We start from the raw sequence: 15,380 nt of genomic DNA, 5'->3' as shown, positions 1-15,380 counted from the left end.
CTTCTTTATATAGTTTTAAATATTGCATTGTTGGAAATGTGGACAGTGCAGAACCACCAGAGTATTATCTGGTGTGGTTTAAGGCAAGATAACTTAAACTAAGCAATACTTCCTGAAATATACAAATAAATGGTTTTTTTTGAAGTTTTGTAAAGTACTGGAAGAACAGAGAAACTTTTTCCAGTTGTTGGAGAAATTCAGGATGAGGGGATATAATTTTAAAATCAGCGTGAAGGCACTCAAGTAAACATTTGTAAATACTTCTTCACAGAGAGCATGAGAAAAACATATGAAACTTTTCACCAGAAGATGTTAACTCCCATTTTAAATTTAGTATTGAAGGATACAGAGTCAAGGCAAATGGATGAGCAGTACACAGATCATTTGTGATCTCACTGAGTAGAAGGTGGCTGAGTAGTGTCTTCTTATTCTGTGTCGCTCCATTTCTGGAAATATTCCTGAAGAATGCCAGCCAATGCTGTTCTAGCACCTTAGATGCAGAGAGTGAGGGACCATTTCATCTGATGGCACGAAGATATATCATTGCGTACTGTGCCTAAGGATAGAGCTTATCACTGCACTAACCTTAGCGGACTACACCTACAATGGACTGTATTCTTTCATGTTCTTGGCACTCACTGCCTGTGACACCAACATGCCTGAAAGCATCACATTCCACACCCTTCTTCTCCTTTTATATCAGCTTAATCAGGTAGAAGACGCTGCTTCCTCTAGCATACTCACACAGCCTTTCCGTGTTCTCAGCAGGTCTCCCTGCCATTGGAATTGTGCTTTCTAATTAGGGTAAAGAATAAATAAATATTTACTGCCTAATCCATTCTCTGCTCCTGTCTCCAAGTTCTGAGCCAGGATGACGAGTGCTGCTGTTTAGCGTAGGTAGTGTTCTATGGTTTCTGAAGAACAAGTGCCATCAATCAATGCTAATCCCCATTCCCCTTCCCTTTATGCTCACATTTGCACACTTCACAGTAACCCAAACTTCAATAGGGTTGTGTTCAGAACCCCTTCACCATCAGTAATACACTGCCGACTGCTTTGCAGTCTTGTTAGAAAGTCTAATTTATAGCTGTATTGACTTGATGCCAGCTCCCAGCAGGGTTATTCTAACACCATAGATATGGAAGAGTGTGGGACCATTCCATGTAAAGGGATAAAGACATTGCATTATTAAAGGTAGCGCCTGTCCTTGCATCAGCCCGAAACTCACATGAAGAAATAACACATAAGAATAACAGTATCAAGCTGGCAGTGCAAAATACCTGAGGACCTGAATTATAGGGAAAGGTTGACAGGTTCAGACTTTATTCTCTGGAGAGTAGGAGAATGAGGGCAGATCTTATAGAAATATGTACATTTCTGAGGGGTAAACATATGCAGGCTTTCCCTACTGAGGTTGGGTGAGACAATCAGAATTCGAATGAGGTTTCATATCACTGGCATACGGCGTGAAATACTCAAACTAGAGGTCATAAGATTAGGGTTAAAGGCAGAACTTCTTCACTCAGAGGATGGTGCAAGGGAGGAATGAGCTGCCAGCACAAGTGGCGGATGTCGGTTCAATTTCAACATTAAGTGAAGTTTAAATAGGTGCTTGGATGGGAGGGGTACGGAGGGATATGGTCCGGGCGCAGGTAGATGGGACTGGGCAGCAAATCAGATCAGCACAGACTAGATAGGCCGAAGGGCCTGTTTACTGTGTTGTAATGCTCTATGATTCTCTAAGTATGAGTTGATGGTTTAAGTGTAAAAGGAATAGACAGTGATGATGAAAGGAGTCATCTATCCATACTAAATACCTGTGCTAGTCCATCCAATGATGGCAGACAAGCTTTTCACCAGTCTTTCTTCCCCCTACCATGCTCTTCCTAGGCTTTTCCTCAACTTTATATGCCAGGAGTGCTGGCAGTTGGTGGTGTGGGGAAGAGTGGGCAGAGGGTCTGAGAGGAAGCCGCTGTTGCATTCATTACTTACTGTCCAGGTGACCTGAATGGTTGTAGATGTCAAGGTGACAGGAGACTGTAGCTGGACCACCATCTCCCCGAGCTCACGCTGTACCTGCCGATGGTCCACACCCTGCCCGGTGGGGCTCACATCTGCACATGACAAGGGAAATTCATGCAATAAACTTGTGCAAACATCCTGGGATCTGCTAACAGTTATGTTAATTGTTTTACAGCCCATTATAGAGATAATTAATCAATAGGAATAGTGATAGCAATAAAAACCCTGTCTAGAAATTCGATTAATGGCACATGCATTAGTCAAATGTTCCACAACAACACAAATAGCTGTAAATCCATCAACATTTTCAATATCATTTATTTTTACAATATACAAAAGCAACATTACAAATGAACTAATGGCATAACTGATCCAAAGTGGAAAAAACCAGCAGGGTTCAAGATGAGGGACAATCTTGAGCTGGTTTCCCTAGTGCTCCAAGTTAACCATATTCCAGTTTTTACTGCTCTGAGTCCATCCAGTTGGTTCACTATGTTGAGGTTTACTGACTATTTCTTGCCAGTTTGCTGCACTGAAAAGCATTTCTGTGCTGGTAGTCTTGGTGCAGACCACTAGAGTGAAAGTTTGGTGTTTTAGGAGATGGAAAATCTCAGAGAAATTAAGCACAATGTCAGGCCATTATTCTGAAACTGAAAATTTTGATCCCAATCAACAGAGAGTAACTGGAATAGAGCTCAGTTCCATAGTTTGTACTGAAATAGGGATGTTATCATTTACCCAAAGGGTCCCTTTCTCTCACCATCATTAATTGTGTTTGAGTCACTGTAAGAGGCTCTTACATTCCCTCTTTAAATAGCAAATCTATGAATGGAATAACCAAAAATGAATTGGTAAGCAAACTCCAAGGGGTTGGGAGGAACTTTGTCACAATATCAGGATTGATAGAAAGAAAAAGTTCAGTGAATGAATAGAACAGGTTTAGAAGGAAAAGGGCCAAACTCAGGCAAATGGGTCTACCTCAGAGAGACATCTTGATTGGCATGAAAGAGTTGGGTCCAAGAACCTGTTTCTATACAGTAACACTCTATAGCTATGACTGAAACAAGCCTACCTTGTGTACGGACGGGTTCAGAGATGGGGCTGGGATCTCCCAGGCCGTACTTGTTGACAGCACGAACGATGAACAGATAGATGGTGTTAAAGTTCAGCCCGGTCACTGTATGCTTTTCCACTTTTACATACTCAGCCACTGTTTGCCATGTGCTTCCTGCAGATTGGCTGAAGAAAAAAAGGTGGATGGTGACCAAGTGTGGGCAACACGATGGAATTCTACACCATGTCTTCTATTCCAAGTGGGAGCTGGTGTATATCAATTAAGTAAGGCAAAAGTTGTACAGTTTACTTACCAAGAGATTTTCATACATTAAACTCATACCACAGGAAGCCATTCACCACAACAGTCTCACTGCTCCCTCCTATTTCGCTGAACCGCTGCAACTTACTCACTCGCGCATATGCTCATTAATTCCCCTTTGATGTTTCTTTTCCCATTAACCTATGCTAGGGGTAATTTGCAGTGACCAACACTTCTTTAGGGTGTGGGCAAAAACCAGTGAACCCAGCAGAAACCCACACTGTTACAGAAAGAAAATACACACTCCACATGGGCCACACCAGAGGTCAGGATTAAGCTCAGGTCCCTGGAGTTGTGAGTTTTATACTATCAACACTTGGGAAACTTGTAGACTGATCTATGAAAGTAAATTAGCACAAAATATAAAAACAGATAGCAAAAGTTTTTATAAATAACTAGCAGAAGAGGGTGGCTACGGACAACATAGGTCCCTTGGAAGACGAGAAGGGGAAATTGATATTGGGTGATAAGGAAATGGCTGAGGCATTGAACGACTATTTTGTGTCGGTCTTCACGGTAGAGGACACGTCTAATATGCCAAAGAATGATGTTATGGACGAAATGGGAGGTGAGGACCTCGATAAAATCACTGTCACTAAAGAGATGGTGATGAGCAGACGAGAGGGCCTGAAGGTAGATAAATCCCCTGGTCCCGATGGGATGCATCTCGGGGTGCTGAGGGAATTGGCAGAGGTTATAGTAGACACGATGGTAATCATTTACCAAAACTCTCTAGACTCTGGGCAGGTCCCGGCGGATTGGAAGACAGCAAATGTCACGCCACTTTTTTAAAAAAGGATGTAGGCAAGAGACGTGCAACTATAGGCCAACACGAGGAATTCTGCAGATGCTGGAAATTCAAGCAACACACATTAAAGTTGCTGGTGAACGCAGCAGGCCAGGCAGCATCTCTAGGAAAAGGTACAGTCGACATTTCAAGCCGAGACCCTTCGTCAGGACTAACTGAAGGAAGAGTTAGTAAGAGATTTGAAATTGGGAGGGGGAGGGGGAGATCCAAAATGATAGGAGAAGACAGGAGGGGGAGGGGTGGAGCCAAGAGCTGGACAGGTGATTGGCAAAAGGGATATGAGAGGATCATGGGACAGGAGGCCCAGGGAGAAGGAAAAGGAGCAGGGGGAGGGAAACCCAGAGGATGGGCAAGGGGTATAGTCAAAGGGAAAGAGGGAGAAAAAGGAGAGTGAGAGAAAGAATGTGTGTATATAAGTAACGGATGGGGTACGAGGGAGAGGTGGGGCATCAGCGGAAGTTAGAGGAGTCAATGTTCATGCCATCAGGTTGGATGGAGGCTACCCAGACGGAATATAAGGTGTTGGTCCTCCAATGTGAGTGCAGCTTCATCGTTACAGTAGAGGAGGCCGTGGATAGACATGTAAGAATGGGAATGGGATGTGGAATTAAACTATAGGCCAGTTAGCTTAACATCTGTAGTCGGGAAAATGTTTGAAGCTGTCATTAAGGAAGAAATAGTGAAACATTTAGAAAGGAGTTGTTCCATTAGACAGACACAGCATGGATTCAGAAAGGGCAGGTCCTGTTTGACAACTTCCTGGAGTTCTTTGAGGACATAATGAGTGCAGTGGATAGGGGGAAACAGGTGAATGTCATAATCTTGGATTTGCAGAAGGCGTTCAATAAGGTGCCGCACAAGAGACTTATAAATAAGATACGGATGCATGGAGTCGGAGGAAGTGTATTGGCATGGATAGTGGATTGGTTAACCAATAGAAGGCAGAGAGTTGGTATAAATGGGTGTTTTTCCGGTTGACAGTCAATGGTGAGTGGGGTGCTGCAGGGGTCAGTCCTGGGCCCGCAGCTGTTTACCATTTACGTTGATGATTTGGAAGAGAGAACTGAGTGTAGTGCAGCAAAATTTGCTGATGACACTAAACTGAGTGGAAAAGCAAATTGCACAGAAGATGTGGAGAGTCTGTAGAGGGATATAGATAGGTTAAGTGAGTGGGCCAAGGTCTGGCAGATGGAATACAATATTGGTAAATGCAAGATCATCCACTTTAGAAGGAATAATGGAAGAGCAGATTATTACTTAAATGGTGAAAGATTGCAGCATGCTGTTGTGCAGAGGGACTTGGGAGTGCTTGTTCATGAATCGCAAAAAGTTGGCTTGCAGGTACAACAGGTTATTAAGGCGGCAAACGGAATGTTGGCCTTCATTGCTAGAGGGATTGAATTCAAGAGCAGGGAGGTCATGCTGCAACTATACAGGGTACTGGTGAGGCCGCACCTGCAGTACTGTGTGCAGTTCTGGTCTCCGTACTTGAGGAAGGATATACTGGCTTTGGAGGCAGTGCAGAGGAGGTTCACCAGGTTGATTCCAGAGATGAAGGGGTTAACCTATGAGGAGAGATTGAGTCACCTGGGACTATACTCTCTGGAATTCAGAAGAATGAGAGGGGATCTTATAGAAACATACAAAATTTTGAAAAGAATAGATAAGATAGAAGTAGGAAAGTTGTTTCCATTGGTAAGTGAGACTAGAACTAGGGGACATTGCCTCAAGATTCAGGGGAGAAGATTTAGCATGGAGATGAAGAGAAACTATTTTTCCCAGAGAGTGGTGAATCTGTGGAATTCTCTGCCCAGGGAAGCAGTTGAGGCTTCTTCACTAAATATATTTAAGATACAGTTAGACAGGTTTTTACATAGTAGGGGAATTAAGGGTTATGGGGAAAAGGCAGGTAGATGGAGCTGAGTTTACGGACAGATCAGCCATGATCTTATTGAATAGCAGGGCAGGCTCGATGGGCCGGATGGCCTACTCCTGCTCCTATTTCTTATGTTCTTATAATAAATCAGCTTTCGAATTTTTATCAGAGCCTACAACAATTGATGGCATAGCAGGTTATTCCAGTCCATTATATTCGTTTAGCCAGCAAAAAGCTGCAGAGCCAATTCTTATTTCACAGCAGCGCACACACACACACACACAAAGCTGAAGGAAGTCAGCAGTCCAGGCACATCTATGGAGGGAGATAAACAGTCAATATTTTGAGCCTAGACCCTTCACCAGTACTGGAAAGGAAGAGAGTAGAGGTGTGGGGAGGGGAAGGAGTCAAGCTGGCAGGTGACAGGTGAGACCAGATAACTGCTTATTTCCCTCCGTAGGTGCTCCGTGACCTGCTGAGTTCCTTTGTATAATTTGTGACCTTTCAAGTTATGTGGCATTAAAAGTGTCCATCTAAATAATTGCAATGTATAATTCTGCCTTCGTCACATTGGTGGGTCATAAGTTCCAAACTTCCACCACCCTATGGATGAAAAATACATCCTTAAACTCCTTTGTCAAGTATCTGAAATCCATAACAATTGTCACTACCCTGCCTGTTATGGGAAAATGTCTCTCAATTCAATCGACTTTTCATAATTATATATATATATATATATAAAATACAATGAATTTGTTACACATTTAAAACCATTATTTTTCAAACAAATGTTAATATACCTCTTGTGCCTGATAAAGTGGCCACTGACTGCATGTCCATGGTTTTCTGCTGCTGTAGCCCATCCGCATCAAGGTTTGATGTGTTGTGCATTCAGAGATGCTCTTCTACACACCACTGTTGTAATGCGTGGTTATTTGAGTTACTGTCGCCTTCCTGTCAGCCTGAACCAGTCTGGCCATTCTCCCCTGACACAGTCAAAGTTACTGAGATCACGTTTCTTCCCCATGCTGATGCTTGGTCAGAACAACAACTGAACCTCTTGACCATGTCTGCATGCTTTTATGCACTGAGTTGCTGCCACATGATTGGCTGATTAGGTACTTGCATTAACGATGAGATGTATAGGAGTACTTGATAAAGTGGCCACTGAGTGTACAACAGCATGGTCTGAAGAGACTTTTTTTGCTGAATATCATCACCTCTGGCAGCCAGTTATGCAGCCAAATAAAAGCTTTGTTGTTATGATGTGAACATCTGATGCATTTTAAAGTGTCACGCCAGAAGGACTGTGACCAAATTTTTCAAATTATTTGGAATGCAAAATTGTATTTTAATTGGAAATAAATGAATGGTATCTCCATTCAGTATTCTTCTAGCTAGTCAGAACATAAGCCACATAATCTATCACATAAGGTCTCTTCAGCGGTTAAAAGTGATGGATGTTCCTCAGTCACATGATCATTCCATGATCAAAATGCAGGTGCTCTGGTGTGCTTGTACAGAAAATGAGAGTCTCCTATGCTTTAAGACTCTGCATTGACTTTGGGGCTGTAATGTTGTGCAAAGTCACTCCTTTGTAATTCCAAACTCAGTTGATAATGAGGCTGAGTTAGACTCATTATAGACTTTTAAACGTGGATGGGAACTGAAACATATTTGAAAAGACAACTAATCAAATACTGAGAAACTGGACAACAGGAATTCTGCAGATGCTGGAAATTCAAGCAACACACATCAAAGTTGCTGGTGAACGCAGCAGGCCAGGCAGCATCTCTAGGAAGAGGTACAGTTGACGTTTCGGGCCGAGACCCTTTGTCAGGACTAACTGAAGGAAGAGTTAGTAAGAGATTTGAAAGTGGGAGGGGGAGGGGGAGATCCAAAATGATAGGAGAAGACAGGAGGGGGAGGGATGGAGCCAAGAGCTGGACAGGTGATTGGCAAAGGGGATACGAGAGGATCATGGGACAGGAGGCCCGGGAAGAAAGACAAAGGGGGGGGGGGAACCCAGAGGATGGACAAGGGGTATAGTCAGAGGGACAAAGGGAGAAAAAGGAGAGTGAGAGAAAGAATGTGTGTATAAAAATAAATAACAGATGGGGTACGAGGGGGAGGTGGGGCATTAACGGAAGTTATATAAGTCAATGTTCATGCCATCAGGTTGGAGGCTACCCAGACGGAATATAAGGTGTTGTTCCTCCAACCTGAGTGTGGCTTCATCTTTGCAGTAGAGGAGGCTGTGGATAGACATGTCAGAATGGGAATGGAATGTGGAATTAAAATGTTTGGCCACTGGGAGATCCTGCTTTCTCTGGTGGACAGAGCATAGGTGTTCAGCAAAGCGGTCTCCCAGTCTGCATCAGGTCTTGCCAATATATAGAAGGCCACATCGGGAGCACCGGATGCAGTATATAACCCCAGCCGACTCACAGGTGAAGTGTCGCCTCACCTGGAAGGACTGTTTGGGGCCCTGAATGGTGGTAAGGGAGGAAGTGTAAGGGCATGTGTAGCAATTGTTCCGCTTACAAGGATAAGTGGCAGGAGGGAGATCAGTGGGGAAGGATGGAGGGGGGGGGAACGAATGGACAAGGGAGTCGCGTAGGGAGCGATCCCTGCGGAAAGCGGGGGGGGAGGGAAAGATGTGCTTAGTGGTGGGATCCCATTGGAGGTGGCGGAAGTTACGGAGAATAATATGTTGGACCCGGAGGCTGGTGGGGTGGTAGGTGAGGACCAGGGGAACCCTATTCCTAGTGGGGTGGCGGGAGGATGGAGTGAGAGCAGATGTACGTGAAATGGGGGAGATGCGTTTGAGAGCAGAGTTGATAGTGGAGGAAGGGAAGCCCCTTTCTTTAAAAAAGGAAGACATCTCCCTCGTCCTAGAATGAAAAGCCTCATCCTGAGAGCAGATGTGGCGGAGACGGAGGAATTGCGAGAAGGAGATGGCGTTTTTGCAAGAGACAGGGTGAGAAGAGGAATAGTCCAGATAGCTGTGAGAGTCAGTCGGCTTATAGTAGACATCAGTAGATAACCTGTCTCCAGAGGTAGAGACAGAAAGATCTAGAAAGGGGAGGGAGGTGTCAGAAATGGACCAGGTAAACTTGAGGGCAGGGTGAAAGTTGGAGGCAAAGTTAATAAAGTCAACGAGATCAGCATGCGTGCAGGAAGCAGCACCAATGCAGTCGTCGATGTAGCGAAGGAAAAGTGGGGGACAGATACCAGAATAGGCACGGAACATAGATTGTTCCACAAAGCCAACAAGAAGACAGGCATAGCTAGGACCCATACGGGTGCCCATAGCTACACCTTTAGTTTGGAGGAAGTGGGAGGAGCCAAAGTAGAAATTATTAAGAGTAAGGACTAATTCTGCTAGATGGAGCAGAGTGGTGGTAGAGGGGAACTGATTAGGTCTGGAATCCAAAAAGAAACGGAGAGTTTGAGACCTTCCTGATGGGGGATGGAAGTATATAGGGACTGGACATCCAAGGTGAAAATAAAGCGGTGGGGGCCAGGGAACTTAAAATCATCGAAAAGTTTAAGAGCGTGAGAAGTATCACGAACATAGGTAGGAAGGGATTGAACAAGGAGGGATAAAACCGTGTCGAGGTATGCAGAAACGAGTTTGGTGGGGCAGGAGCAAGCTGAGACAATAGGTCTGCCAGGACAGGCAGGTTTGTGGATCTTGGGTAGGAGGTAGAAACGGAAAGTGCGAGGTGTGGGAACTATAAGGTTGGTAGCAGTGGATGGGAGATCTCCTGAGCGGATAAAGTTGGTAATGGTGTGGGAGACAATGGCCTGGTGCTCCTTAGTGGGGTCACGATCGAGGGGTAAATAAGAGGAGGTATCTGCGAGTTGTCACTGTGCCTCGGCAAGGTAGAGGTCAGCGCGCCAGACTACAACCTTATCGGTGGGTTCAATAATGTTAGGATTAGTGCGGAGGGAGTGGAGAGCAGAGCATTCCAAAGGAGTGTGCTTCGTCTAGCGGAATTAGTCCTTACTCTTAATAATTTCTCCTTTGGCTCCTCCCACTTCTTCCAAACTAAAGGTGTAGCTATGGGCACCCGTATGGGTCCTAGCTATGCCTGCCTTTTTGTTGGCTTTGTGGAACAATCTATGTTCCGTGCCTATTCTGGCATCTGTCCCCCACTTTTCCTTCGCTACATTGACGACTGCATTGGCGCTGCTTCCTGCACGCATGCTGAGCTCGTTGACTTTATTAACTTTGCCTCCAACTTTCACCCTGCCCTCAAGTTTACCTAGTCCATTTCTGACACCTCCCTCCCCTTTCTAGATCTTTCTGTCTCTACCTCTGGAGACAGGTTATCTACTGATGTCTACTATAAGCCTACTGACTCTCACAGCTATCTGGACTATTCCTCTTCTCACCCTGTCTCTTACAAAAATGCCATCCCCTTCTCGCAATTCCTCCGTCTCCACCGCATCTGCTCTCAGGATGAGGCTTTTCATTCCAGGACGACGGAGATGTCCTCCTGTTTTAAAGAAAGGGGCTTCCCTTCCTCCACCATCAACTCTGCTCTCAAACGCATCTCCCCCATTTCATGTACATCTGCTCTCACTCCATCCTCCCACCACCCCACTAGGAATAGGGTTCCCCTGGTCCTCACCTACCACTCCACCAGCCTCCGGGTCCAACATATTATTCTCCGTAACTTCCGCCACCTCCAACGGGATCCCACCACTAAGCACATCTTTCCCTCCCCCCATCTCTCTGCTTTCTGCAGGGATCGCTCCCTACGCAACTCCCTTGTCCATTCGTACCCCCCATCCCTCCCCACTGATCTCCTTCCTGGCACTTATCCTTGTAAGCAGAACAAGTGCTACACATGCCTTTACACTTCCTCCCTCACCACCATTCAGGGCCCCAAACAGTCCTTCCAGGTGAGGCGACACTTCACCTGTGAGTCGGCTGGGGTGATATACTGCGTCCGGTGCTCCCGATGTGGCCTTCTATATATTGGCGAGACCCGACGCAGACTGGGAGACCGCTTTGCTGAACACCTACGTTCTGTCTGCCAGAGAAAGCAGGATCTCCCAGTGGTCACACATTTTAATTCCATATCCCATTCCCATTCTGACATGTCTATCCACGGCCTCCTCTACTGTAAAGATGAAGCCACGCTCAGGTTGGAGGAACAACACCTTATATTCCGTCTGGGTAGCCTCCAACCTGATGGCATGAACATTGACTTCTCCAACTTCCGCTAATGCCCCACCTCCCCCTCGTACCCCATCTGTTATTTATTTTTATACACACATTCTTTCTCTCACTCTCCTTTTACTCCCTCTGTCCCTCTGACTATACTCCTTGCCCATCCTCTGGGTCCCCCCTCATTGTCTTCCTCCCCGGACTTCCTGTCCCATGATCCTCTCATATTCCCTTTGCCAATCACCTGTCCAGCTCTTGGCTCCATCCCTCCTCCTCCTGTCTTCTCCTATCATTTTGGATCTCCCCCTCCCCCTCCAACTTTCAAATCTCTTACTATCTCTTCTTTCAGTTAGTCCTGACGAAGGGTCTTGGCCTGAAACGTCGACTGTACCTCTTCCTAGAGATGCTGCCTGGCCTGCTGCGTTCACCAGCAACTTTGATGTGTGTTACTGAGAAACTGAATTTGTTTTTCTGCTCATTATGCACAGATAGACAGCTGAGGAGCCTTTTCAATATCCCAATGAAAGTCATCAGCAGTTCAACTTCTATATGTCTAACTGACTCCCATAATGCCTTTGTGTCAATGGGGGTTTTTTTTGTTCACTTCACACAATTACAAGTAACACAATATCCGAAATTGAGAGAGCAAACCTTTGGCCATTTAACAGGCCACTTTAAAAGGACAGAACAGCCTAGTCGAGGAATCTGCAGATTTTCAATTTGTTCTCATCAAGGCAATTTTACTCACTTCCTATGACACTGAAGGCCATTGTTCCAGTCTTCCCCCCCCCCCTTATTTTGGTGTAGACCTGCAACTAATTCTCTCTCACATCCTCATAAACTCCCATTTGACTCTTTTTTCACTGATCTGCACTTAAGTATAACTATGGCTAATTAACATATCTTTGAGGAAACCATACACCTGGCAGAAATACACAAATTTATCAGGAGAAACTCCACACGTATGCACACCTGGGTTCCTGGAACAATGAGGCAGCATCATGTTCAGGAGTTTTAGAGTCCCTGTTTCTTGTGCTCTTTTGCACCCAAAAGCAAAAATTCTATTCTGCCCTTCCCTAGTTCATGCTGGGACTGTACCGTCTATAATTATATTCCAATACTCCACCATTCATTGACATGTACAAGTGGAAAATGGCAAAATAGAAATAAAGGATTTCCTGATAAGCTCAAGGGAACATGAGCAAAATAAAGTATTTACCACAGCAAACTTGTTGGTACAATAGAAAAAGTCTACTTCTCCTCTAAACTTCATCTGCTCTGCTTTACTTTCCTAACATAAGAACATGACCATGGTTGACCTACCTCACCTATTCGATTATCAATTACAATTCAAATGGAGCACATCTGTCCTCTGGATTAAGACTACAGAGGGATTAGGTTCAAGCAGTTCATTCTTTGTTATAAACCTTGCTCTCATGGATTTGGCCCTCCATCTAACCTACCTCATTTCTCTTATCTATTGTCTGCGTGGTTGAACTCAAATATATTTTAGGAGAGTGCAAGCCTGGATTCACCTCTCTGTGGTTTACTGCTGTTTATTTTTTGTTCTCTGCCTATAAGATATTGATAAGCAAATGATGCCGAAAATTTGAGCTGATATCCCTCCGCAATCAGTGGTACATCACCAATTTCCAGTGTCAAAAGGTTTGTTTACCTGACTTCAGTAAACACATTTGTTACAACTGATGGAGACCATGTGATATGTTTCCAGTCCAGGCGTGCCCGAAATGTATATTCCTTGTCATTGACACTTCTAGCCTTTAATGGACAGACTCCCATTTCACACCCTACAGAAACAAACTGCCATTTTCCACACATTTCTCTGGAACTCACTGACTATAACCTTGGCTCAAGGCCCACTTACATCTTAATGTTGAAATTCCAATATATGCCCAAGTTTGTTCACAGCAAACCATTCCATATCTCCAAAGTTTCCTCTGCTCCATAACTAAAACCTTATTCCTCTAACACTATACCTACTCTCTTGATAGTACTACTGCTATTGGTGCTTTGATGAGAATGCACTCTCTTCAGCTCCCTCTACCACTTAGTCCCTTTAAAATCCCATCATCTTATTCTTGCTTCTTCCCCCTTTCTTTCCAGTCCAGATGAAGAGTCTTGGCCCAAAACATTGACTGTTTATTCCTTTCCAGAGATGCTGCCTGACCTGCTGAGTTTCTCCAGTGTTTTGTATGTGTTGCTCTGGATTTCCAGCATCTGTAGAATATCTTGCATTTATCGCCTAGGTATGATTTCTAGTGGGGGTTACTAGATCCTCTCTCACTTTCAGACACTGACTGCCTTCTTTTTAATTTCCTCCCATTTCATAGTCACTGAAAGATAAAGCGCGTAGATAAATCTTTTGTCCACATTGACCATCAACCATGCATTTACACTCATCCTAACCCCATTTTTCATTCTCCCCATATTTTCATCACCTCCCCTCAGATTCAACCACTTACCGACACAATGCAGGTAATTTGCAGTGGCCAATTAAGTTACCAATATCTTTGGGATTTGGGAGGAAACTCACTTGATCGCAAGGAAAACATGCAAATTCCACAAAAACAGCACCAGAACTCAGGATTAAACCTTGGTTTCTGGCACTGTGAAGTATTATTGGCTCTACTGGGCTCTTCCTAGGACACTGAAGGAGCAGAAGTTCTGCTGCTTGGCAGAATTCAAAATGCTCTCAATTGAGGCGAAAAGCAAGGCTTCAATCTCCCTCATAGAGAGAAAAAAAACATGCTGCAAATCTGAAAATAATGAAGAAACAAAATTTGCTGGTGATACTCAATAGGTCAGGTAGCATCTGTGGAGAGATTAATACTAAATAATAGCTCTTTTTCTCTTCACAGATGCTGCATGACTTGCAGTTTCCACCACTGTTTTTATTTTACATTTTTTTCAACTATGATTTTTTTTCTGATGGGAAAAATAATCTATTGCCTGTACTCAATCCAAAGTAGGGAAAAAAAATCACATCAACTCCCATTGCTCAATACCTAATGATCGCTCAACATTCGCTAAGCACATTACTGCTGAACTGTGATAATCCCCACCACCTGGTACCCTACTACAATTCATTGCTCCAACTCCCACACCAACAATCAATGTTTTGGTGAAATATTGGAACCCAGAATGTCCAAGGACAGTACTCCCATAGGGAGCGGAGGTTCTTAGCATTTCTTGGGCAGAGAGTTGCTGTAATGAACGAAGGTTACAGAACGAGCGTCATTCTGAGCCAGTGTCTGAGATCTCCTAATCTGGGAGCAGTGAGCAGAAGTTGAGAAGGTGCACTGCATGGAAATAGCTCCGAGAGACAGAAGATATCAAATAAGTAAATTACCCAAACCATCGAAATGTTCTTCTATCTCCTCCTGTGAAATTAATACCTCAAGCCATAAAGCAGAGGCTGGCTGTTTTATTCAGCAATGTTGATGATGGATTTCAAGGGTCTTTTAATGCAGTCATCAATTGTTTCCCAGGGAAGCAATGTTGGTTCTGCCTCATAGCCTTTCCCTGTTAGTGCAGCACATGTCTGACAGTAATTCAAGGCTATTCTTGTCATGTCTGTGACAGGCAAATCTCTCTCTGTGAACAAACACATTCCCCACCTGAGTGAGCTTCATAAATCTGTACGCGATTGGCACTGAGAGCTGTCGCTTGCTAAATAACACCCTGGCGCTGTCCAAAGGGACATGAAACCTCCGTGCAATATTAATTCCTGCTTTTCCCAGCTGCTTTCTTTCTTCTCCTTACCTAAATGCCTCGATGATGTATGATGTGACCGCCGAGCCTCCGATGTGTTGGCTTGGTTGCCATGTCAAGGTGACACTATTACGAGTGACGTCAGTGATCAGTGGCTTCGAGGGAGGGCCCGGCAGAAGGTCAGGTTCAGCGGAGAGGATACGAGTTGGGCTCCCATTTTCTGAAGAAATTCAAGACACATTTTCACTTGTCATTGTTTTTTTTTTAAAACACAGACAGGTATCACAACCCAGAATATGTCAGCAGGGATGATACACTGGAAGGAAAAGCACAGAGAATGCAAAACCTCAGATCAAAAGGTAGGAGCCGACCACTGATCGCAACA

At 44.4% G+C, this 15,380-nt stretch overlaps 1 protein-coding gene across 5 annotated transcripts in view; it reads right to left on the bottom strand.

Annotated features, from left to right (window-relative positions):
- robo3 (roundabout, axon guidance receptor, homolog 3 (Drosophila)) overlaps positions 1 to 15,380 on the bottom strand; it is a 345,220-nt gene that overhangs the window by 70,721 nt on the left and 259,119 nt on the right. For all 5 annotated transcript variants that reach the window (XM_072238366.1, XM_072238370.1, XM_072238367.1 and 2 more), the window contains exons 11-13: positions 15,047 to 15,215; positions 3,095 to 3,261; positions 1,993 to 2,114 (exon numbers count right to left, since the gene is read on the bottom strand). In XM_072238366.1, the coding sequence (XP_072094467.1) occupies positions 1,993 to 2,114; positions 3,095 to 3,261; positions 15,047 to 15,215 (458 nt within the window). The remainder of the gene's footprint in view (positions 1 to 1,992; positions 2,115 to 3,094; positions 3,262 to 15,046; positions 15,216 to 15,380) is intronic.

Source organism: Mobula birostris, chromosome 20, assembly GCF_030028105.1.
Source record: "Mobula birostris isolate sMobBir1 chromosome 20, sMobBir1.hap1, whole genome shotgun sequence".
In the NCBI taxonomy this organism is placed as follows: Eukaryota; Metazoa; Chordata; class Chondrichthyes; order Myliobatiformes; family Myliobatidae; genus Mobula; species Mobula birostris.
Note: the sequence above shows the minus strand (reverse complement) of the source record. Positions and strands in the feature narration are given on the sequence as shown.